Genomic DNA, 25,715 nt, shown 5'->3' with positions numbered 1-25,715 from the left:
GGACAAACATGTGAAGTGAGCCCACAGGAACCTCATGAGGTTCAACAAGTCTGAGGGCAAGGTGCTGCACCTGCATCAGGGTAGTCCCAGACATGAGCACAGACTGGGGGAAGAACTCATTGACAGTCCTTCCCTGTGAGGAAAGACTTGGGGGTTCTCGTGGATGAAGAGCTGGACATGACCCAGCAGTGGGCACTGGCAGCCCAGAGAGCCAAACATGTCCTGGGCTGCATCCAAAGCAGTGTGGGCAGCAGGGAGAGGGAGGGGATTCTGCCCCTCTGCTCTGCTCTGGTGAGACCCCACTGGAGCTCTGCATCCAGCTCTGGGGTCCCAGCACAGGAAGGACATGGACCTGTTGGAGCCAGGCCAGAGGAGGGACGCCAAGACAGTCCGAGGGCTGGAGCACCTCTCCTGTGAAGACAGGCTGAGAGCTGGGGTTGTTCAGCCTGGGGAAGAGAAGGCTCCAGGGAGACTTTGTAGCACCTTCAGTGCCTGAAGGGGGCATATAGAAAAGAAGCAGAGTGACTTTTTACACAGGCAGATAGTGACAGGATAAGGAGGATGGTTTTAAACTGAAGAAATTCTTCACTGGGAGGGGGGGAAGACACTGGAAAGGTTTGCCCAGAGAAGTTGTGGATGGCCCATTCCTTGGAGTGTTCAAGGCCAGGCTGAATAGAGCTTTGAGCAACCTGGTTTAGTGGGAGGTGTCTCTGCCCATGGCAGAGAGTTGGAACTAGATGATTTATAAGGTATTTTCCTACCCAAGTCTTTCTATGTTTCTATAATTTTGATTCTCTTAATTCTGCAAGAAACAACTTTGATATATACATTTTTTACTATGCAGTACAACATATTTTTGATCAAAATACTGAAGACATGCAAGTTATGTGGACACTGTTATATGGGCTTGTTTAAAGTAAATTAAAGTTTTATCAGTAATTGCAAAAAAATTCAGAGCAATGATGCATTATTTAAAATTGAGAAGGGTTTTGTAGAAGATGAAAGTCTGACAGAAGTGGTCAAAGAGAGAGAGAATTTTTCAGAAGTAAAAATTATTCACCAGACTAAGCCAAGTATACCTAAGCCTGACAATTCATGTGTATCATGGTGTGTTTGGAAAACATATTTGTTTGCTGCAATTCTGTTTTCCTTCTTATTTTAATTTATCTTTCTTAAATTTTTTGTTGTAAGTCTGAAAATTCAAAGTACATCTGTAATAAAAAGAATGATCCATAGTGTCTAAAAAAGACAGAAAATGTTGAGCAAATGATAGAAAATGAAATTGAGAAATCTGCAGAGGATAATTAAGTCAACTGGACAGAGCTATCTCCTATAAATGAATGAAGCTGTCAGTGAGCTGAAGAAGATACTTTTAAGAGAAAGGTCCAAAGGATGGTGATGATCTCAGAATGTTCAGGGTCACATTAGGGACATTCCTGCAACAATATCTAGAAACCATCCAGAGAAAGATACTATCCTTGTGGTGGGATGATGAATGACAATGTGTCCCAGTTCAGTAAGTTTGATAACAAGTTTCTACTATATCTACATTTTAGAAGTGGGGATAAGGGGACTGACACCAGCCGGCAAAATCAGCCTGGCTGAAGTTTCTTGTTCACAAATTTACAAGGCAACCATGAAAACCAAATACCTGATGAAACACAACTTTGCCACCAAGATGAACTTGCAGGTGAACCTAAGGGGAAAACCACATTGCACTAGGAAATCTTAGTGTAGGAATTCAAGAAGAGCTCAGAAAAGCTTTGGTCTATGCAGACTTCAAAAAGCTTTTGCTTCAAGGAATTCTTGGCTACCTACCTGTCACACCCTGGCATAGGCTGAAAGGGGTGACTACAAAGCCTGTTTCTCCATTCTGCAGATGTGTAGATGGCAGTCTGTGAGCACCGTAATCAGACTCTGTGTGTGTGTGTGTGATCAGTTTTTCTTAGATCTCTGCAAGACCCAGGCATTGATTAAAAGTGAAAATGTCATATTCTGGAAAGGTATTTGGCAAATGTGTTTGATGACATGAGACACTCATTTCTACCTTATCATGAAGGAAAACTATAGCAAGGCCCCTTAGCATGCAAGAAGGCTTTAGAATAAAACAAAAATACGGAAAGGCAAAAATTTGGCTTCAGGTGGGGGCCTTGTAGAAGAATTAGAGGACAGCACATGGCATCAGCTATGCAGAAGCATGGGGTTATGGTTTTCCTTGGGACATCCTAAAAATGCAGCAGACTAACCTTCATTTTAATAACAGGCACAGCGTAATGTCTGTCTTACAGAATGTCTTTTAGGTTGGATTTGGTCATAGCAGAAATGGGAAAGAATTCTGGCAGTAAAAATCCTATAATATTTATCTCCCTGGAACGATACTGCAGGCTGATAACACTGATGTGTGTGTGTGTACATTTGCGTCTGCACATGTACTTGAGCACCTGCTCTAAACAAGAGCCTGTTCTCTACTCAGAATTCTGGAGCTGTCTGATTAACAGACTACCTGGCTACACCCTCCTTCCAGGCAGCTGTAGAGAGTGATAAGGTTTCCCTGAGCCTCCTCTTCTCCAGGCTAAACAACCCCAGCTCCCTCAGTGGCTCCTCATAGGGCTTGTGTTCTAGACCCCTCATCAGCCTTGTTGCCCTTCTCTGGGCACGTTCCAGCATCTCAACATCCTTCCTAAATCAGGAGGCCCAGACCTGGCCGCAGCACTCAAGGTGTGGCCTCACCAGTGCCGAGTACAGGGGAAGGATGTCTTCCCTGGTCCTACTGGCCCCACTATTCCTGATACGGTCCAGGATGCCATTGGCCTTCTTGGCCACCAGGGCACACACAGGCTATGCTCAGTCTGCCCTCAGTCAGTACCCCCAGGTCCCTTTCTGCTGAGCTGCTTCCCAGCCACTCTGTCCCCAGTCTGTAGTGCTGCAGGGGGTTGTTGTGACCAAAGTGTAGAACCACTGGGACTTGTTGAACCTCATGTTGTTGGATTCGGCTTGTCAGTCCAGCCTGTCCAGTTTCCTCTGAAGAGCCCTTCTACCCTCCCCACTACTTGGTGTCATCTGCAAATTTCCAAATGGTAGACTTGATCCCCTCATCCAGATCATCAGTAAAGATATTAAACAGCACTGGGCCCAACACAGATCCCTGGAGGACACCAATGGCAGCCAGCCACCCACTGGAGGCAGCACCATTCCCCACCACTCTCTGGGCTCGGCCATCCAGCTGGTTCCTAAGCCAGCAAAGGTCCCACCTGTCCCAGCTGTGGGCTGACAGCTTTTCCAGGAGGATGCTGTGGGAGATGGTGTCAAAGGCTTTGCTGAAGTCCCGGTAGACACACCCACAGCCTTTCCCTCAATCAGGTCACCTGGTCATAAAAGGAGACCAGGTTGGTCAGGGAGGACCTGCCTCTCCTTAATCCATGCTGGCTGGGTCTATAGGAGTGAGTGCAATGTATTGCAGGGTAGATTGCAGATGTGAAAATTGAGATAAGTCTAGAATATGAGCATGGTGTAGACCAGGGATGAGCAGTTGGGCTTTCTCCTGTCAACTGGGCAAAAGAGGCATCCAGATTTTGACCCTGACCAAAGAAGCAGATGCAGCCTGTAGTTTTACCTTCAGGACCCCTCAGACATCCTCAGGAGCATGATAATGCCTCCCCCACAGCTTGTAATGAGGTAACCACCAACCATGCACACACGTGTAGGGGAGATTATCAGGGTCAAGTACTAGTGCAAGAAGCAGTAATGCAACATAAACCCAAAATGTCATTATACCATATATAAGTGACAGCAAAGGTATATTTAAATGCTTCTGTTACTTGGGTAACTTTTGGTGGTAACTAGAGCAACCTGACAGAGGAATTGTCTTACAAAAAGAGGAACCAGTTAAAATATTTGAACTTCCAAATTTTTATCTTATGTGTAGAAATAGATTGTCTTTTATGTGGAGTTTAGCAGGAGGTTGAGGTGACAGCTTCCAGGCTGCACAGCTGAAAATGAATTGCAACAATGAGCTTTCTCCAAACTCAAAATTGTTATGCCACTGAATGTTGATGCAAATATACACAAGAGACAACAGCAGCTCAGAAACACATGGTCCTTGGGGGTTAAGTTCCCTAATACTTGATAAACATGAGTTTGCAAGTGGTGTATGTGAACAATTTTAAGTTTGCATATATACGTAGTCATGAAAGAGAGGTGAAAAATTTCCCGGGAAATACCTTCTTCAGTGACAGGAGAGGGAGTGGATCCACAAATCACCACACGGGGGTCACATCATAGCTCTGCTGTTCCAGAAACTCCTTCCATTTGCTGGTGGACTGCATATAATATCCCCAGAAAATTCATTACATGCAAGATTTGTTAAAGGTGGGGATAAAAAATTATATAAACCCAAAGAATTTGCTTATAGGTCATGGAAAATTAGAGACCTGCATAATGCTCCCTTAGCTATGACAGAATAAAAAGAAATCCCACAAATTGTTTTAAAACCAGCAACAAGTGCATGTGCATTTATTTTAAACATTTTTATGTTGACCTTGCCATCTGCTTCATTCTACATATGGGGTCTTGTGGGTCTTGAAATCAGCATGATTTTCTTTCCAATAGCCAGCACCTCTCTGGAAAGAGGGACTCCTTTTGTTTTTGTCAGTTCTTGGGCTGCTGCCCTTCTAGACAAAACCAGTCCAATAGTCTCAGCAGGAAATCACAACCAGTGCTGTCGGAGCCAGTTGGTCTCCTATTATCCTATTCCTGTGGAATGGCTTATCTTGAGTCATTGTTTCCTTACAGCCTCTTTTTAGACTTAATCAATGTACTCATACAGTGACTACCCTGTAATAAGGTCATCAGTGTTTTTATACATTTTTATGGCCCAGTCAACATCCTTCACAATAGTTAACTTGAGAGATTTCTGTCATTATAGAGATGGGCCTTAGGCCCATAGATTCTTGGCTGAACTAAAAAATATCTTTTAGGAAGACACCCAAAGCTTAAATAATTTCTGGAAAATATGATCAAATACTTCATAAAAACAAATGTGTAATGAGGCAAAGAAATATAACCAGAAGATGAAAGACTGGGCAACTTTTCTTCTTCAAGAGATGGGAATGTGATATTTGAGACAATAAATAATATTAGAAAACAATTTCAACAACAAAGTAATAAAAAGGATCAGGAAGAATACCCTGGAGATCATCTTCACTGAATCTGGTTTCAACATCAATTCTTGAGTGCACTAATATTACTCACTCCTGTCCTAAAAGTGCCCCTTCCAAATAAGACACAGCTCTGTGCAGCCCCATTAATCCTCCACATCCCCTCTCTGATGATTAGGTGGCTTAAAGAAGTTTATTTAGTCTCTCTAGTTTTCAGGATGAAAGGCTGTTTCCTCAAATACTCAACAGAAGGTTGAAGCTTCATTCCATATACTAGACTGGAAGATCCTTTGCCAAGGACCCCCTCGGAATACAACCATCAGTGCACAGTGCACTGGGAAGTGCTAAAATGAGAAGAGACAGGATGACACTGCTTATAATCACACTTTGGTTTAGGTCACAGTCTGTTGTTCCTGCAATACAGGTCTCCAAGATAACAAAAGTAAAAAGAGAGGGAGGAAGGCAAACCACAGCAACCTTCTGTTTCACTTGCCACCTTCACCCAAAGTAAAGGAATGAATGAGAATCCATCCTCAGGCATGGCTAAATGTACTAAGTGGCAGAGCTAGTTAATATTTCAGTAAAATTAAGGTAATATTCATGCAACAGCCAAAGAAGTTCTCAGAGGTCTGTCACAGATAGGAAATACTCTTTATTCAGGCTTCTGGAGCATCTATCTCCTGAGATGCCTAACCTATCTAAAATTGCCAGATCTCCACATCATGAGAAGAAAACTTCCAAAAGGCTTTTTCATCCCTTTTTGTAATTTACAATTAAAGGGATTATCAACAGGAACACTAACAAGAAGTTGTATTGAAGTTACTATTGAGAACAAGTGATAAAAATAATAGCATTTTGGCTTAAATGTGAAGAATTCAAAGCTAAACTCCAGGATTTGCATCAGGTGGATGTAGAGCTCTGACATGAGTCCTTTATCTTGTCTGGAGGTCCCCGGGCAGAGGAAGGAGAATCGCTTTCCCTGGTACACGTGAATTTCTGCATGGGCAAACCTGGGCCACACCCAGCAGGCTGGGTCCAACAAGGAGCTCTCTCATTCCTTGCACAGCAGCAAAAGTTTTACCTTGGTGATGAGCTCTGCAGTGGCATTTTCAAGTGAAGGCAAGAGCATCAAGCTTTCACTGGCTGCATCAGCACGTGCAGCTCTGGTACACACAGAAATAGAAACTTGCTTTTGGCATGATTTTAACCATGCCTTCTTCTGTGAGCAAGTAAGGACCAATAAAGACAATTCTACTGTTCTGTGAGGACATGCTGATACTCCATGCACCTTTTAAGCTTTTATTTCTGTAATTCACCTTCTCCCCAAGTCAATAGGGTAACAAAATACATTAATATAACTGGCAGGATTGCAAATTGACTGGACTTAAAAAAGGGTATTTACAGTGTTTATGATACAAAGTATGTATGTGGAGCCATATCCAGAAAAAGTGCACTGTGATTACTGTCATTTTTACAATTTAAATTTTGCCCAATAAATATCATAGAGGACAAGTATGGGAATTTATTCAAGAACACTGCCATGTTCATTATTTACAACTGCGATTTTTTTGAATGTTCATTGTGACTGAATCCCTGCTTGCCTCTGTAACTCTCTAATTTTCTAATTTTTGTTCCTAGCTTTTGAAGCTTTTAATGGCAGATAAAAATACATGAAATTACTGTGATCATTACAAGCTTATATATGCAGGGAGAGCACTCCATGTAGGAGTATTTTTGGTATTTAAGTCTAAAAAATGTGGAAGAGAAGTAAAGGGAAATGGAAAATTTAGAGAAAAAACTGTGAATGAAAAAGAGTTCTGTGAGAGCTGCTGATTAGATAATTGAGTTTCCTGATTATCCAACGAGGAAAGAAGATAACTAAGATAAAAGCTCATAATATTTTTAGTGGTAAAGTGAAATCTGTAAGGTGACAAATGTCAAATGAAAAATAAGATGATAGTAGAAACAGAAATTATGACTGGCAGAGCAATGAATGTTAAGAAGAAATTTGAATATATTAGTCATTAATTCTTGTAATAGGGAGGTGGTTAATGCAGGAATGTTTATGGGGAAAAGACAGAAGTATGACATTAATATTTCTGTTCTGCATTTGAAAAGAAACAGAACAAGATGGTCATATGAGAAAAGTAAGCTTGTAACCACTTTGCTAAGCAGTATTCAGTGAGAGAGAAACTAGAAAAAAATCATTAGTCCTGAACATCTTGAATGCTAAAGTTCTGCATTTTTTTGCTGGGGATCTTTAGTCCAGAGGAATAAAATTTTAATAATACTTTGAATACCAGCAGGAATCCAAACGGTGTGCAGGATTCAGGGAAGGTAGGGGGGATAGCCCACTGGACTACAGCAGGCTTCTGTTAATACCCCCCAAACTAAATGGAAAAATTAATATGGTATTGCCTCAACTGTAGGTATTCAAGGTCAGTGATATAATTATTGTGTGCTGCAGGAATTAAGTTCATTTGTAGGAAATCAGTTCATTTAAACAAGCCCCACATGGCTGATGCCTGTTTACAAGGGTGTTTTTATGCATGCAGATCATCTGCTGGCATATGTTAGAGGTCGAGGAGGTGAAAAGAACAATATTCACTTATGCTAAGTGATGATTAAGCCCAGTTCTGAGCTGGGCTTTTCATGCTTTAAAGGCACTAGTTAAGCACTTCCTTCAGACACATGTTCTCTGCTTTCCACAGATTTTTGGGAGCTACTCATGTAAAAGGACAGCAAAATTTGTTTCCCTGCTTGTCCTGGCCAAGATATGGTCTGCAGCAGAGACAGAGAGAGCACCATGCACTCAGTGACAGATGCTTTTCAGCTTCATAAAGCCTCGTCTAAGTGCTCGTGCATGTCTCTACCGAGGGCTGCTCTGGGTGAGGTCTGGATGATTTGAGATGTCCTGCCACCTGTGTGAGGGGTGGCATCAGCTCTGCATTTCAGAAGCCTCCTGGATGAGAAGCTAATCAAATGTGCAGTATACTGCTGTGTGAAATCCCCCACACAAAGTCCCTGGGGAAGTTCTCAGGACCACCTTCTAGAATTACTGGGTTTGGTCAGGCTGGGTTGGGTTTGGTTCTTTGTTTTGTTTTTTGTTTCCTTTTTCCATTTCTGCTCCACTGTATGAACATCTGGGCAAAAAGTCATTGTCACAGTGTACTGAGATGCAACTGGACTATAAATAAATACTGAACCCCTTGTTTACAGACACAATGAAATTGTGGGAGTTGACACTACCCCACCTGACAGGTCAGCACGAATCAGTCCATTATAATGTAAAAGACACACATTTTAGATGGCAGTGATATTTTGTGGCCTCATACACCAAGTTTAAAACTTCAGAGGTGACACAGAGAGAATACTATCATCATTTAAAAAAAAATCTCTCCAAGAACTCGTGGTCTATGTCAACTCCAATTACCCTCTGGGCATAACTATATGCACAAGGTTTATCACAGCCAGAAACTTCAGCCAAAAGTCCTTTCCAAAACTGTGGATAATGCAATTTCTGCCAACTATAAGTAAAGACTCTGAAAATACAAACTGCTACAAGGCAGTTATCCTGCAACCACAGTCCTCTCAGTTAAGAGGCCTGAATTGGTTGGTTGCAGCATTTAAAATGTTGATAGGGCTGCTCTTTAGGCTCATGTAGTTTTTAAGAAGTCATTTGCTATCATGTGCTACAAAGTCAAAGCATCTCAGAAAAAGTATCTGTAGTTGAAAATCCACTTAAGAATAACACAGGCTTTACTGACAGCCAGAAACGTTCTGACATTGGTGCACTCAAGATTGCATTCACATTTTATAATTGGAACAAGGAAAAATTGCCTCTTTTCCTCGTGGCTGTGGCAAAGTGCCATTTTATCCTGCAGCCGTAGTGAATGCAAGCATCCTTTGGTCTGATTCAACATCAAACTCTTGGTAAGCAACCCTGACTCAGTATTATAGAAACAAGTCTGTATCTAAAGGTACTATGGTCTACTCTGAAATGCATTTACAGCTCCAAGTTGCAAAGATGTCTAATGTTCAAAGTAGAAGGAAGAAAGTCTCTTCAGTTTGTGCAGGGAGGTCAAATTTCAACTTATACCTGTAGCTCAGAGAAGTAAGACAATATTACTACATCAGAATAAAGAGGTACCAGTTGAAACTCAAATTCTGTTTTCTGCTTATCTGCCAAGTCTCCAGAGATGAGTAGATATAATTGCCTACAAAATTAAATCCATCACCTATTCAAAAGTTATACATCCATTTACATAGTCCAAAAGCATCATGTCTGAGCCATCTGTTTTAAACTCCCTTTTACTAAGAGTTTTTGAATTCTTACCATGAGTATTGATATTAGAAGTACCACCTTACAGTCTTTTTTGAAGTACAAGTGTTTCCTACAACTTTCCATATTGTCTTGATTTTTTTCTACTGGATTTCAACAGCCTCACTCAAATGGACAGACTTATAAATTTGACCTTTATTATTCCAGCTTCAGTTTTCTAGGTCTCAAATTCCAAGTGAAGATATTACAATTAGCAAACTGTACATAATAAGTAATTATTCCTTTACATGAGCAAATTCTATTCCTTATATCAAGATTGGCTTAGCTTTCCAATTTATCACCCCTATAACTTGAAAAAAGTTAATTTTCTTTCTTTTTTTCTTTTTCCCAGGAGGTTCACCAAGACTAATCACCTTTACAAACACTGCTGGTTTTATTTTCCTCATCAAGAAATTCCAACTCTGTTCTAGTTACTTTGATTTTGCAGACTGGATTCTATAATGTGTCATCATGTGTGTGTTCTCATGTCCTGTCCACCACTCCAAATTTTATCTTCTTCCCGTTAACATTCTGAGTTTTCTTATAACTTTCATATTGAACTTCTCCTTTTCAAAGTCTCTACATTTGTCTGTGCCAGTAATCACAGAATAAAGTCAGAAAATTTTTGGCATGAACTAGAGGAGAGCATGAGCTTATTTGTCTCCCTTACTTGCTTCTCTATTAGATATGAAGATGACATTAGAAAACAAGTTCTTCACCCTATGATAACTTGTTTCTAGACCCCAGGAAGGAAACACAGAAAAGGAGCACAGTGACATTTAGCTGGAAAATGGGCTGTTGTCAGGGTTGTGCTCTAAGGAGCCTCTTCGTACTCCTGGGTCAGCACTCTGGTGTCAGGGACCACACAAGGAAATTTATAGATCACGTGCAATGAATTCCTGGAACCTCGTGCCAAAAAGTATTAAAAAATTGACATAAACAGTAGCATACAACAATGAGTAACTGGAACCTTTATGCTGATGAAAGAGAAAGGCAACAATTTCCTACTTGGAGTTAGAAACACTTCTTAAGGACTTTTATTCTCTTTCTACTCCGACTTTGCAAGAAAACTACCCCTAAGTACCCCAGAGATGGCAATGTTGTCAGAAACAGTATACCTTCAGTAAAGATTTTTTTAAAGTTGCCTGCAAGTTGTGGTCCTTATTTGCAGAAAACATATATATTTTCTACAAGCAAGCCAGCTTTCTCTCCACAATTACACCCTTTTCACTGCCAAGGAGAAAATTAAGCTGCTAACAGTCTGACTGGGGAGACCACAGAGCTTTTTGACTCTCATCTTCCTATTTCTTCTGATCAGATTTGGCAGCTGGGGATGAATTGCATTAAACTTTGCCTTCATCTGCTGACCCAAATGGTTTACTAAGAGAGAATAACTTCATCAGGGTGTATAAAGAGCGACTGATATAGACAACACCCCCAGGTCTGACCAAAGGTTCTGTCAGTGATGTTTGTGGGATCCCTGGCTAGAAGGGGAATGATCAACAGCTCATTTCATTGAGCATTCAGAACCACCAACACAAACCCACTCTAACTTCTGCTTGCTTAGGGGAGATAAATCTGCTACATTTGCTAAATCCTCCTAGATGTTGACTGAAATACTTCTTACCAAGGTCTGGTCCAATGAAAAGCACACTGCAGCCATCTCCACAATATTCAGCCCCCACCTGAGATGAGAGGGCTCTCTGTGCCCTCTTGCTGAGGCCAGAAGACTCTGGCATCTTGTCTGCAGCCTTCAATTTGTTCTCACCGATTCCAGTGCCACTGTATCCTTTTGTACCCATCCTAAGGGTACCAAATGCTACCTGAAGGAGCCCTAAGGCTACTTGATGTAAGGAAAAGACAAGAGCATGTGTTACCAAGGAGAATTGCTGGTTATTTCTATGTCCACTGCTGCTTCAATATAGATAATGACAACAGGAGTCACAGGCGACAAAGCTGGTGATGCTCACCCCAGCAAGAGTCCAGCCCCTCAAAGCCTGAGGAACACAAACTCCTTTTGACACAGATAGAGGTGCAATACCAGCAGAACCACGCATTACCCCATATACTCCAGTCAGGATTTCATTAGAGCCCAAGAGGTGATGCCCTCACTGTCACACACAGAATTTGTGATTGTCTGAAGGCAGCAAGGCCCAGAATAGCTCCTTTTCATGAGCCATGCCTCATTTATGTTGCACCTACATTTTTGCTCACTTCAAAAAAGGAGTCTTGGAAATTAATCAAGCTCTTAAAACAGGCTGGATAATATGCTTAAGGCAAATCCACTGAGCAGACAGTGTTCTTTCTTATCTTCTCTCTTTGTACATACACACTGTCCTTCCCTCCTTATAGTGACACAGGTCATAATCAATCCCCTTCTTCTTTTCATGTAGTTTAATACACAACTTCTCTAAAAGTAAGCCTTTCTAGCTTGCACACTCAGCTAAATGTTCCCTTCCCAGTCTTCAAACTCACTGCTGCATTTGGGCTTCATTTAATCCAGTGCTTGAAGTGTCACTGCTAATACAATCTCTGCACTTTTCTTTGCTAGGTTTGCCTGTATATCAAAATAAGGATCTTGTCGTTGTCATTAAGGCTTTCCTTTGTTTATTTTTACCCTACATTTCTGATCTGGGTGTGGATGTTATTTTCCTTTCTGTAACCCAGATTACCTTCTCTCCCCGTGTCCTTCTGCAGCGGGGAGCGCTCTTTGATGGAGTCTGAATTTTCACATCTGCCTTAGTGCTCCCCTTTACTGGGACCTTGTGAGTCTAAACATAGCTAGCTTATGATGTCTAAACATATAAGAAGTTGTGACTCTAGAAGAAAACACTAAGAATGTGTAAGAAATAGGTAACAAAGTGCTGATCATTCTTCAGGAAATCCATATCCCAGTGTACTAGATCTTCAGCCTCATCGTTGTTTGGAGAGCCATACTCTGAAAGGTACAAAGAGCAGTAAACCCTGCTACTTCCTAATAGTGTTAATCTCCTTTACCAGTAAATACTTTTCAAAGTTAAACCACTCATATAACCATCTCATTTCCTTCCCACCTTGAAAAAATATGTTCGGAAGTCAAAACAAGAAGTTATGAGAATATAGAATCCACTTGCATATTCAAATATCCACTTGTGGTGTGACATAAGCATAAATTATATAATGCTGCTGAGAGGTATTTGAAAATATGAATATTAATCCTTTACATCCCATGATGTAAGGTCCACTCTCAGATTAACTAATATCAAGTAATCACAATTTTCTGAATACCCTGATTACATCTGGAAAGATTTATAGGACATTATCAAATAATAAGCAATTCTCACATCATTATGTGTGCCAACTAAGTCACTCCCATCATAGGAAAGTAAAAATACCTATAGATGGTGCAAGTTAGCTTTGCATGGAGGATATGGATTTGGAGAAGTAACTATTTACATTAAGCAAAATTGGTTGGCAAGAAACTTCTTAGAGTTCTTAAGACCAGTCTTAAACTTACACTTACTAGTTTCTATTAACCTGTCTACCAGTGTCTTTCTGTAAAGAAATGGTAAAAATTTTCTAACAGTAATAGAGTTTCTACTGAAATTTTATTTTCCTCTGAGGAAATTAAATGGTTGTCACATCCCATAGTAAAAAAAAAATAAAATTAAAAATTGCAATTGACTGCTTCATGTTGTTTTGTTTTCACACTTTGCAGTGTTTTGGCTTCTAAAAAGATGTAGAATTTCCAGACTATATAATTTTGGATGCTAAATGTGCTTTGTCCCACATGCTTGTAATCTGAACACATTTGAGATAATTTCTCTGGACACAAGGATTCACTCTTGGTTTTCAGGCTATGGTGTGCTGTCCATTCTTGAAAGAGAATTCCCCAGGGTGACTGGTGAGGTTAAAATAATTTAGAGCCTTTTTTGCCAGAGAAGAAATTCTACTTTCCATCTAGTTTAACATTCTAATAGTTATCTTTGGGGGCTTGATTCAAACTTGTTGAAGTCCATTAGGCTCTTTCCACTGCTCACAGAGCCAATAGCATCAAATTTTCATTTGGCTTTGGTCACTACTGCCTGATTTTCAATATATTTTCTTTATCATTATACTCACAGCTAGTTTTATTTAGATCAGAACTGTTGATACTGGGATAATTTAGATTTTTTTTTTTGTTAGCCTGCACAGCCATTGCTCCCCATAATTAATGCAGTATATCTGAGAGGTGTTCCAGACAGACCTATGTGAAGGCAGTCTAGTCCATGTACAAAGAGGTATCTTGCCGTTTTACAAGAAGAGCTTTCTTTCTTTCTTGACTTTGCTATGAGGTCGATAATTTTCCGTAAGTTTATGTGAGGAAAAAGTTTGTTGAAACGATATCCAGGGCCTCTTTTTAACAATAATTTTCCTTTGCTATATCTTGCCAAGATTATTTAAGCCTCCCAGTGCATATTTATGGGAAGCCTGGACAATGATGGAAGGAGGATTCATTTTTTTGAGATCTCGTTCAAGAGTCTCAGTATTTCACTGCTTTATTAAAAAGGAGAATTTTTACCCTGCTGTAGCTTTCGGATTCCTGTGAGAAATCTGTTTTCACAGGTTACTCCAAGGTCCATAGTACTCATATTTACATCCAACAGGCAGTCATGGCACATGCCTTTGCAGTGGTGGATACACTCCAGACCCTTTGCCACCTGTTGGCCCCTCACCTGAGCCCTGCCAGGCTCTGGAGGAGCTTTGTGCTCCCTGTACCAGGGATAAGATTTCAAACCACTGCTGTTAAGCAAATGCAGATCTCTGCCAAGACAGGCTTGGCTAATGCTGCCTTCAGATGGAACGAGTAGAATGTTTACTGGAGGCTATGACATGGCTTTGACTCACCTTTGCCTTCAAGGTAGTCCAGTTTTAAGTGCCGTGGATTTCACTGACAGTTGATTTTCTTTGTTGCTGGTCACCTGCTGTTCTTCTTGTATGAAGTATGGAACAAAGAAAGGAAAAGACATGCAAAAGTCAAGACCAGTCATTTTGTCTGTTGTCTAGGCAGAAAGATCTCACCAAGAGAGGGCTACAAACTTACTTGCAAGATTTTGGCATGTGCTTAAAGCATTTCTGCTCATATAACACCAATAACAGAACAGAATATGCCCAGGGATATGCCCTGGGACACTGAAAGAGTCTCACCCTCCCCAGTTCTGGTACACATCTTCTGTACACTGACATGCTCCATGGTGTTTTCCAGCCACATAACAAATTACAGGCTCTGGAACTGGCTCAAGCAAGACAGTGGGAAAGAGGTTGGTGCTGGAGAGAACTGGACTCTGAATCCTGGAAACTGAGAATCAGTATTTTTGAGCAGAATACCTCCTTAGATGGGTGAGTCCTGCTCCTACTCAAAATTCACTCAGGAGAAGCTGTGGGGAGGCCCCCACTGGCATGACACTTCACATAGGCTGTGCTCCTTTTGGGATTTCCCAGCAAAGGTCCATTTCATCAGACAGATGCCAGTACAGGCATCATTCTTCATTTCCTACAAAGAAACTTGCAAGAGGTGAAGCTTTGAGAATAGCCCTCTCCCTTTTCCAAACTGCATTCCCATCAGAAAACTTGGAGAAGTTATAATAGGAAAAAATTTGTCTTTTTTTTTTTCTTTAGTTGTGTGTTCTTGAACTGTTCTGAAGGGTTTATAAACCAGGGCATGCAGCTGTGCAATGAATAATCTGCATACTTACTTGTTCCCTGACTACAGGCCAGAGGCTTCTCTGTGACAACATATGAGTTCTGACTGGGCACCAGGTCTGAAAAATATATGTACGCATTGTCATTGCACATCTGGAATTTAGAACTGCTAATGGATATGCTGTGATAGAAAAGAAAAGTGTCTGGCCAATAAACTTGGTTTATATATTTATTTTAAAAAGCATTACCACATTTCTGGCTAGTAGCCTCTCATCCTCTAGACTTTACACCAGTGCATCTGGAATGCTAAGCAGCTCTTTCAGGGATGCAGCCATATCCCAAAAGGCACTCTTTTTATTTGAAATAACTTTGAAAACTAATTAAAAAGGAGGAAGGCTTACATACCTAGCCTTGTGTATCAGCTCCTACAATCTCAGAAACCACAGGTGAAAATTCTCTCTCAGACTCTCTGTCAACCTACTTTTATTTTGCAGGGTGCTGCTATGAACACGTGCAGCTGTCTTTGAATAAGGTATTTTGATCTCATTATGTGTGCAACTCAAAAGAGCAATTGTGAGAAGCTTTTTTTCAGGACTAGCAGGGGAAGTCTGACCATTTCAAGTTCCTACATGTCGCTCTGACCTCCCCTGTCACCGTAGCCATCGAACCCGTGGGCAGAGCAGGTGCCAGAGCCCCTGTGGTGCCGCTCACCTTCTGTAGGGGCAGGAATGCCCTGTTTGTCAACTCAGCATCTCTCCAGTGCTGGGAAATAGTAAAAGAAAGAATCAGAGACCAGCAAAGAGAGAAAACTGCAAGACCACTGCCTGTCCAGGCATGCTTATAGGGAGCCACCAGAAAATTACCTTCTGTGGTGATGCATGAAATGTATTTCAGCCAACTGAAAGGCAAGTTTTGTTTACAGGCCACCTTTACAGCTCTGAAGCTCTGGCAGGGACAGTGTTTCATGTCTTGATGCAGAGGCAATGTGAAAAGCTTCCCCACATACAGGTTGTCTTTCATCTTACTGATGTTTGCTTCTATAAATCTCATACCTTTACGCTATGTGCTCTGGGCACAAAGTATTTTGGAGCACCAGCTCCGCAAGCTGGCAGCAGCAATAAGTGCCACGTATGTTTAGTGAGGATTTGGAGGGCTGGATTACTGAAAGCCTGGAGAACCAGAGGCCCATTTTCACTTTCTTCACTCAAGATTAGGAATTAGGCTCAAACTGTGGAACTAGGTGTTAAAGATCAGCTTTTTATGATCAGGCCACCCAGATGGCTTAATGGCAGCTGTTTCGATGTCCACGTGATGGCATTGCAGGTACATAGAGGATATGAGAAAAACAATTCATGATCCCCTTTCCCATCCGTCTTCCACCCAAGCTCCCATGATTGGCTTCATCAACAAAACCAGAACCAGCCCAGTCAGTGCTTTATAAAGCTTTATTGCAAGATGTGTTTACATAACGCTGTAGAGGTGAGCTTTTTAACTACTTATATCAAGAAATTTTGGACACTGGTCTGCGGTCAGTTTTCCATATTGACCCTGCATGGCACAGAAAAAAACCCCAAACCAATAGGGTGTGAGATTGGATCTTTCCAGACAGTAAAGTGGGAAGGGGGGGGAGAAGAGGCAGATAAAAACAAAATCCCCCCTAGTTCATACTAAAAGTGACACAACTTCTGAAGGATCAATACAAATGGCAGGTGAGCTTTGTGTGTAATAAAATCTTAAAAGAGTAATTTAAGTTCTTTATGAAATAAAACAGAAACAAAAATGCATTTTCATGGACAATTAAATTTAACATAGAATGAATTCACCTAAAATGAGGAAACAACAAACAAAACCAAAAACTCAACCAAAAGGACCTGTAGATAATATCTCTGACCATGCATGGCTTGTTTTTTAAATTACAATTCACAGAATAACACTGCTGGAGGGCCTATTTTACACTATGCTACACAGAACATGGAAAAACATGAGTAGTGACATTTACACAATTTTACAGTATTTCTCCTTCGTCTAAGAAACACGTCCTTTTCTACTTTACATTTTTTTACAATTCCCAGCTCACAAAAAAAGGACACTATATGCGCAAAGACAGTCTTTAAAAAGGAGAAATGCATCCAATGCTACAAATAAACCTTTTCTTTCACAGAAGCCTCTGTATTAGATAGTGATTAAACAAAATATATCTCTATCTGCCACTCAATGTGAAATGGACTAATTAGAAATATTTTTCTTTTTTTTGGCATAAACATCAAACTATACATCTCTGAAACTCCTTGCATTTCTTGCTATGTAACTATTAAACTGCTTGCCAAAGACTTCTTGGGGTCACATCTGAAATGCCACTTGAGCCAGCTGCTGCTCCAGTTGAAGCAAAGGAATGTAGGCCCTTACATGCTGTTCAAGTGTTTGTGAATGATTTTCACTGGTTGCCTACAACCAAACATTTTCTCTGTCAAAAACACTTCAGTTTATTTTCTTTCAGAGCCCCTAAGTACCTGGCAGTTTTTCCTCCACAGGAACATCAGCAGTGGTAGCCCTCCCAGCTTAGACAAGTGTTTCTCGCGTCCTGCTGCCAAAAGCACAGAGCTGCCATCCGACTGTGTCCCAGGGTCAGGCTCCCCACCAGTGCACACAGCCTGCCTTGAAGGTAATGGGAGGACTGGGATATGTGCAGTGAGCTACAGAGTGAAAAGCAGAGAGGAATATGTTCCTGCTTCTCCCTAACACCACATCCCTGTGCATCCTTTGGATAGAGGCAGGCAGTGCATGTGCCTGAGCTGCAGTGGAAGGATGAAGGATGAAGGATGTGAAACTGGTGGCTGCCACCTTGTTCCCATTTCACCTCTGTGAAATCAAAGCAGTGCAATAACCACAGCTGCACAGTGAAGCTGAACCCAGACCACTGCCATCAGCCACATGGTTTCCAAAGCATTTCAGACAGCCTCTGCTGTTGTTACATCCCCAGAGAGGCTGCTGCAGGGCAGGTGCCTGAGAAAAGGAACCATTTACTGCACCTACAGTGGCATCGTGCCCCTTGGGGTTGCAGTGGTTGTTGAAGTCCTCAAATGTAACATCTCAATAGCTTTTAGTGTTGGCCAGGGTACATTTAGAGCAGAGAACATCAGTGATTTAAGGTGCTGTCCTGCTGAACCTTACAGGAGGTCCTTGCTGTTCACTCACATCAAGACTCTGACTCCAAATTTCTGTTCAATTAGGACATTAACTCTTATCTTGATATTCACATGTGCTTATCTATTACGCTAAAGCCAAAGTCTTGTCTATCTACAAAACTGATGCCTTACTTTGCTGACAGAATCAACCACTGCAGAGATTTATTAAAAAAGGGTGTCAAAAGAGAAAAAGAAATGTATTTTTAAAACCATGTTTGACACTTCTTCCAGTATTTGAGGGAGAAAGAAAGACCCTCATTAAACCACCATTTTTTTGGTTGATTTTGGACTATGGACAAGGAGCTATCTATCAAACAGAAAGGTCACACAAAGCAGCCAAGGGGCTATAAAACATCTGGAATCCATGAGCCTGGTGTCTGGCCTGACTGACAAGTGAAGAGTGATGAATTTAACTTTCGTGAGGTATCTTTTACTCTCGAGTGTGGCACACAAGCATTCCCTGGGGGTTTCTTCACTGCAGCCACACAACTGCTACTGAGCATTATCTCCACTTGGGAATGGGATTATAGAAAGGATTTGCATGCAGTCTGCTTTTAAACATCAAGTGAGATGAAAGAAAATTTGGATAGCTTCCCTTTGGAGGCTATTTCATGTGCTAAAGTTTACCTCAGCATTATCATGGCAAACAAACAGATACAATGCTCTGGGTACTGCATTTGCAGCTGACTGGTTTTATGGGAAAGGGAAGAGAGGTATTTATTCTGGCTGCAAGTGTTTAAAAGCAGCCTTCATGGATCTCTAAGTGAGAAATGGGAACATGTGTTACTACACTGTGTATCCAAGACTTTTATATTTGTCAGAAACCAATCCATATCTCACACAAAGCTTGTCCCAAAACAAGTGTTACATCTTTATGGTGGGCTCTTCCGATGATGAAAGGGCAGGCAGCAGCTCAAAACCTGAAGGTTACAGCCTCATAAGACAGACAGAGAGAGGCACACAGATATAATGAATTCCTCCAATTCCTCCATTTCAATCCACTAGTTAGATGAAGGGGAACAAAAGTTATTGCCACAGTCAGGACATGCTGGCAGACTCTGGAGGAAATACTGCCACCTTACAGATTAGTCAGTCATTTTTATCAGGAACCAAAATGGAAATCTCTCCCATAGTTACTGCACTACACTGTGTCTGATGATCTTGTTGCAATGAGCACTGAATTTATCTGACTGTACACTACTGCACAAACAAGACCAAGTTACTCTTCAGAGAAGTTGGTATCAGTTTTACAGATAGAGAGCACAAACAGAAAAGCAAATTCCATGGAAAAACAAAAAAGGAAGAATAGGCTTCACATGTAAGACACTTGCATACAGAGAATCTGAAAGAAACCACCTTGTTTTTCCACTGAACTGACTCTAACCTATATTATTCCCCACATTTAATGTTCTCCTTGGTAAGGAACATATAAGTTTTGCACAACTTGGAAAATACATATGCCCACCTATTAGTAATTCATCAGCTATGTTATGTTTCAGAGACAGATGCTGTACTATGTTTAAATGACACACAAATTTGTTCCCTATCAGCAAGTGGCCACCAACAGCCAAGTGGTCACCAACTTTGCACATTCCACATATTTTAATTAAAATATTAGTATTTAAAGATTTGTTTGATTTTTCTCCCTCCAATTAAATATAGGATCTCTGTCAGCATAAATGCACTTTGTTGCATTTTTGCTTTTTTTATCACTTAGCAAGTAGCACAGTTAGACATGACCATTACATTCAGGGTGTCTTCCCCTTGTTTCAGACTTCAAACACCTCCACGAACCCCCATTACCTTCAGTTCTTTGTTCTAAGCATCCTTAAGTAAGATTTTAAAAGTCCATAACGGTGAGCAGCACATAAAGATCCACTTTAAAATCCAGATGCTCGTAGGTCTTGCATATTTTACAGTGAAGTTAGTTATATGTCACTTCTGTTTCCTAACCAGCTTCTTCCTTTCCACAGCCTTCAAATACACAACGTATTGATCACCCAAACACTGCCTTCTGTCTACTTGTAAAATTGGCTTTTTAACAAATTGAGGGGAAAACCACATCAAACTCAAGGCTATTCCTAAGAACCATTGCTCATTAGTGACTTTTTATTCCACGGGAGATCCAAGGCATCGGCAGATAAAGAATGAAATGTTACAATCAATAGGGTGGACAGCATAGATAGGATGTTCAGCCACAGGTCTCACTGCAGCGTTGTCAGCTACCTGGCTGTGTCATTACTTGGATGCTGTGCTCAATGTGATGTGATGGATGACCAAGGTTTCAAAGGTTTATTGTGTTTGGTTCAACTCTCCTGAACCATCTTCAGCAATTACCCTGTCCTTAAAGAGAGCAGAGTAGAACAACCTGAAGTATCTGACCTAGCCTGGGTGCCAGCAGCAACATAGCTATGGCATTAGGACCCCAGCATAGACTATTATTTAACTCTATTTTCCAGCTATGCTTTGCAGCCACAATCAAACCCTGTTACCATGACTAAACTGCTGCAGTTCCTCAGTTAACGAGCTTGAAGAAAGTGCCAGCTGCTACTGCTGTGCAGACATACCCTTAATCTTAGAGGCTAAGGCAATGGAAAGAGACAATCTTGTGCATCCTTGAGGATCAACTGGCCATATACAGACTTTGGCTTAAAAAGTTCCCTTTTATGTTATTGTTGTTTGCAGTTCTCTTCAAAATACTTCAGCACAGGCTGAGGTGACTGTGTTCAATTCATCTTCACTGCTGTATATGTCCTCCACTTAAAGGCAGATGAGTTGACTAAAGGTTCTTCAAACATGCTGAGGGCAGTTATAAAAGTCAGTTATAAAACAGTGAGATAAGAGCAAATATATTGGAGTTGTTTACTGTGGTGCCCACTCCACTTGTATCAAGGATAATCACAAAAAACTGGTGAAGAACAGCAAAAACACAGCAGGCTTTTTAGCAGGGCTATTTCATATTTGGATTCATAAAATTGAAATAAAATCACCACCACATTATCTTGCAGCAGAGAAAAGCAGCATGAAGGGCACAGGCAAGTGAACAAAACTTCTTGATCTTAGCATCCAAATGCATTTATCAAGTATGTAAAATTGTTGACATAGATCTCTCTGAAACTGTACAAATGCAGAGTACAACCATAGCTCAGCAAGAGGGAGGAGTTGTGTTCTCTCCTCTGTGTGCATGCTGCTATGTACAGTATGAGTGTGCATTGATGCACATGAATTCAGGATCCTAAACTCTCCACTTGTACTGCAGGCCATGGCCTGCCCCACAGGGTCAATCACACTGAACAACACTGAGTTCCTGCAAAAAAGACATTCTCTTCCTCCTGTCCAGATGGAACAGTAAGGCCCCACAGTGAAAATCATGGTCCAGCTGGCTTCAGCAAAAGCATGATTTCACACCATGGCTGTATATGTACAGATACATGCACACATGTCCACACATACATTCTGTACATATACAAAGGTACACATACATTTTTGCATTCTTTGGTGGAAAAATAATAAAAAAACCCCAACAAACCACAGGGTTGCACAGACTGTGCATATTTGCTTAATGAATCTGCTTGAGGAAAATTTGGGTTGCTGTAACAGGACTTATTTTGCCTCTTTAAGGACTGTTCCTTGCAATGACAAAATGCCATACATTTACAATGACTAAAACAGGGCACAAGTAAAGCCAACATAAACACAGCTCACATAATGACAGATAACTCAGAGAGACCCCTCCTACCCACATCAACACACCATGAGAAGAAGAAGCCATGTGCTTTCACCTAGGAACATGCAAACGCTTCCTCAGTTACCATCTGGATGTCATGCTGAGCTGTGGCACATCCTTCTTCTGCCCTGGATGTGGGGTTTTGCTTTGTGTTGCTTATTAAAATTGAACTAACAGAGGACAGGATGTTGGGAGCAGCAGAGGAGGCTGGCAGTCCAATGCCACACTGAAGGGTTGCCAGCCTGTGTGCTTCAGATGAACGGCTCTTCTGATCGCCACCTCTGGGATGTCAAACCTGCATCTCAGAAGTGCTGATGAGGCCCAGTGCTTTGGCTTCTTCTGGTGTTAGCCCACTCTTTAGTGTCCTTCTCACTGCAGTCATGAATTCCAAAAGCAGGCAAAACCAAAAAACAAAAAAAAACAAACAAAACCAAAACAAAATAAAACAAAAAACAACAAAGAAAATGCAAACAATTAGAATCAATAATTACACAAGACTCTCAGCTGCAAAAACCCTGTTAAGATGCAAGCTCAGTCAAATCAAAAGTTGCTATCTACTCAGGGCCTCATGTTCAGAAACACTGAGTAATGACCTGGGGCAAATTCATAGGAGTGTCAAGTACTCAGCAACTCCAAATAGTCAGGCAAAAAGACATTTGTCTTTTGACATTTAGTCAATAAAAAGTTGTAAGGAAAAATACCCCAGCTTTTTAAGACTTTTTTTTTCTCTGAAATTGTATCAGTTGATTTTCAGTCCATAGAAAGTATCATCTGCCTTATTATTTTATAATTTCATAAGAATTTTTTAAAAGAGCTTTGGGATCTTTATAGGGATCTATTGAATTTATCACTATTAAATTCTTTGAGCCGCTTTAAATGTGTCAAACCCTCCCCCCCAAAGTTAAAAGACTATAAACATGACTATAGTTGTTTCAAATCATTAAAACTACTGTTTTCATACATGCTCCCCTTTCTTTTGTAACGTTCCCCCATCCTAGCACCGTTGTGTCATCTTTGCCATTGGCAGTCTGCAGCATTTTACCTGAATTTAAGTGATAAATCTAAGCCAAAGTCTTGTTTCTTAATTTTCCATAGAGTGTTCTGAACACTAGCCCTGACACGACTTTTAAAATTTGTGATTGCCTTTTTTATTCAGAAACAAGTGACAGTGTGACTGCACACACCGAGCATCAGTGTCCTCCTAGTTTTACTGGGCTATGATTCTCAGGTGGATGGGCTTTAATTCAAGACACAAGTGGTGTGTTCACACGTTGACGTTCCTCAAGAACAAAATGCACATTGAGAAGTTCAAGCTGCATGCAAAGCATAAACAGTGACTTAATGTTGAACAGAATATATTTAGAGCCCCGAAATAGTCAACTCTAGAGGAAACTAATCTTGGAGAAACCAATTGCAAATAGTGATCACGGAGTTCTTGCCTCATTTAGCACAATTAAGATCCTAATTTATTGAGATATTCAGTCCATGTAACTGAAACTGGGTGGTCACACTCAAGGGTTGAGCAGGAATGAGAGGAGGGAATAGACTGGAACAGAAACAAGGGGATAAGATAAAGGAAGAATATGGTGTATCTGAACACTCAATACCATGCAGGTCGAATGAATGGGATCTCTGTCTGATAGTCCAACCACTTCCACCAGTTACTGAGGTCAATCAAATGATCTGGGAATGCCATGTGTGTTGTTGCTCCCTTATCAAACCCTTACTTGAAAACTTTTTTTTCAAGGCTCACTCCTTTCTCCTAGATTATCTGTATTGTTAAACACCACCAGGGGTCTGCATGACAGCCTTTTAGGATACCCCATTTTCCCTACAATACTGATTAGCAACATCTCCCATGTTTAACAATATTTAGCTTAAACCACTACAAGGTTAAATGAAACTGATAAAGCTAAGTTTAAGAAACACTAAAAAAGTACTACCAGAAGACAAATAAACTTCAGAAAACGCTCTGGTCTCCTTGGTAAAGGATACCCAAAGGGACTTTTGAGTCCATTCTCATCACTGGCACTCTTTTTGGCTTCTCAAATTTGACATCCAAAATGTCCAAGGTGACAAATGTTAAATTTCTAGACATATGCTGTGGAATACTTTAGGCTCTTAAGATCTCAGTGAATCACCCAATGCTTATTTCTGTATCAAAATGAACTATATCAGGAGTGGAAGAACAAATCAGTGGATCACCCAGTGCTTATTTCTGTATCAAAATGAACTGTATCAGGAGTGGAAGAACAAATCCAAGAAAGCTGCAGTAGAAACATTTCTGTCATATTAAACCCAAAGATTTCCCTGTGTATTTCACCTGCTTAGCTGCCTGCACTCCTCTCCCCTGAATGCTTTTTTTATTTACCCTCTGTAACATCAACAGCCAAACATGGACTGTAGCTTGCTTGCCCACCAGACAGCAGTATCATGCTAAAAAATACAGGGGACCAAACTTTCCCAGGGTGACTGTCCAGATGACATTACATCTTCCCACTGATGCAAAAGTGAACTGGAAAACCAAATGTGGAATGAATTTCCACGTTTTAGACACTTCTGCAGAAGTGTCAAACCAAATGTGTTCATTCATGCTCTCACACATATCTCCAATTCCCTCAGACCACACTCAATCACATTTGCAAACTGAGCCCAGTAACTACTGTAAAACAAAGCTCTTTTTTCTTGTCAGACAGGAAGAGAACAAATTATTATTCCTGTTCAGAAATATTTCACAGGAACTGATGTACTCTGCTAACACTGGTTAGGTGCTGGACTAAGCTAAATTCTGTTCTTATTTATTACAAGATATATCTAGAACAACCTCCTGTAGGTCAGTGCAATTGCTACTGCACAAATAACTGAGCTGAGACTCTAACAACTGAAAGGGAAATGTGTACCTCTGTACTTCCACCAAGCAGAACACAGTTGTTTCAATTCCTCCATCAGCTTGAGTAAGAGAATTACTAGTTTACTAGGAAAAGCCAAATGGATTTACAATAACATATAGGTCTCTTTGAAGAAAACTACAGGAGTTTATATTCAGAAACCATAATTAAGAGTTAAAATATCATGGTAGAAACCATCTTCATGGAAAAGTAAGTTGTCTTCTTTACATTAAATAAGGTAAGTCTCTGAATCTCCAGATGCCTACCTATCAAACATACTAAAGTATTAGACTGAGATCCTTTTCTATTAACCCTTTTATGACTGAAGAAAAGAAATCCTGTTTGTATCAGGTGGCAAAGTGCCCTGTTCTGGGTTTGCTGTGTGATTAGCACAAGAAGTCTGGAGACCAACCCCAGACTTGTATTTTTTGTGCCACTGCAAAACAAGTAGGAATGACAATACTCAATGAATTGCTGGGACATACACAGCTGTAATTAAACAAAACATCCCTCTGCTCTAACTTAGCTCTCCTTTAATACAGAGAATGACAACTTGGGTTTAAGATATTCCAGTGACTTAGGGTATTAAAGCCAGCAGTTGGGAAAAAAAGAGCTCCAAACAATGCAAACTTTGGTGGTCATAATGAGATCATCAAGAAAATAATAAAAAGCAAAGATGTGAAGAATCTTTTCAGTGACAGAATGATTCCCATGAAAACTGATGGCTGTTGACTTGTATAAACTAAGCGTGTGGGGCCGATTACTGCAAAGTACTGT

General features: G+C 40.7%; 1 protein-coding gene across 7 annotated transcripts in view; it reads right to left on the bottom strand.

Annotated features, from left to right (window-relative positions):
- Positions 1 to 16,568: 16,568 nt before the first annotated feature.
- The window catches only part of FHOD3 (formin homology 2 domain containing 3), a 378,731-nt gene continuing 369,584 nt past the window's right edge, over positions 16,569 to 25,715 (bottom strand). For 6 of the 7 annotated variants that reach the window (XM_069004140.1, XM_069004132.1, XM_069004133.1 and 3 more), the window contains one exon: positions 16,569 to 22,422. In XM_069004140.1, the coding sequence (XP_068860241.1) occupies positions 22,353 to 22,422 (70 nt within the window). In that variant the 3' untranslated portion in view covers positions 16,569 to 22,352. The remainder of the gene's footprint in view (positions 22,423 to 25,715) is intronic. The other variant, XM_069004134.1, reaches the window with a different exon arrangement.

This window comes from Aphelocoma coerulescens, chromosome 2 (genome assembly GCF_041296385.1).
Source record: "Aphelocoma coerulescens isolate FSJ_1873_10779 chromosome 2, UR_Acoe_1.0, whole genome shotgun sequence".
NCBI classification, from domain to species: domain Eukaryota; kingdom Metazoa; phylum Chordata; class Aves; order Passeriformes; family Corvidae; genus Aphelocoma; species Aphelocoma coerulescens.
This window is presented reverse-complemented; position numbering and strand designations above follow the sequence as displayed.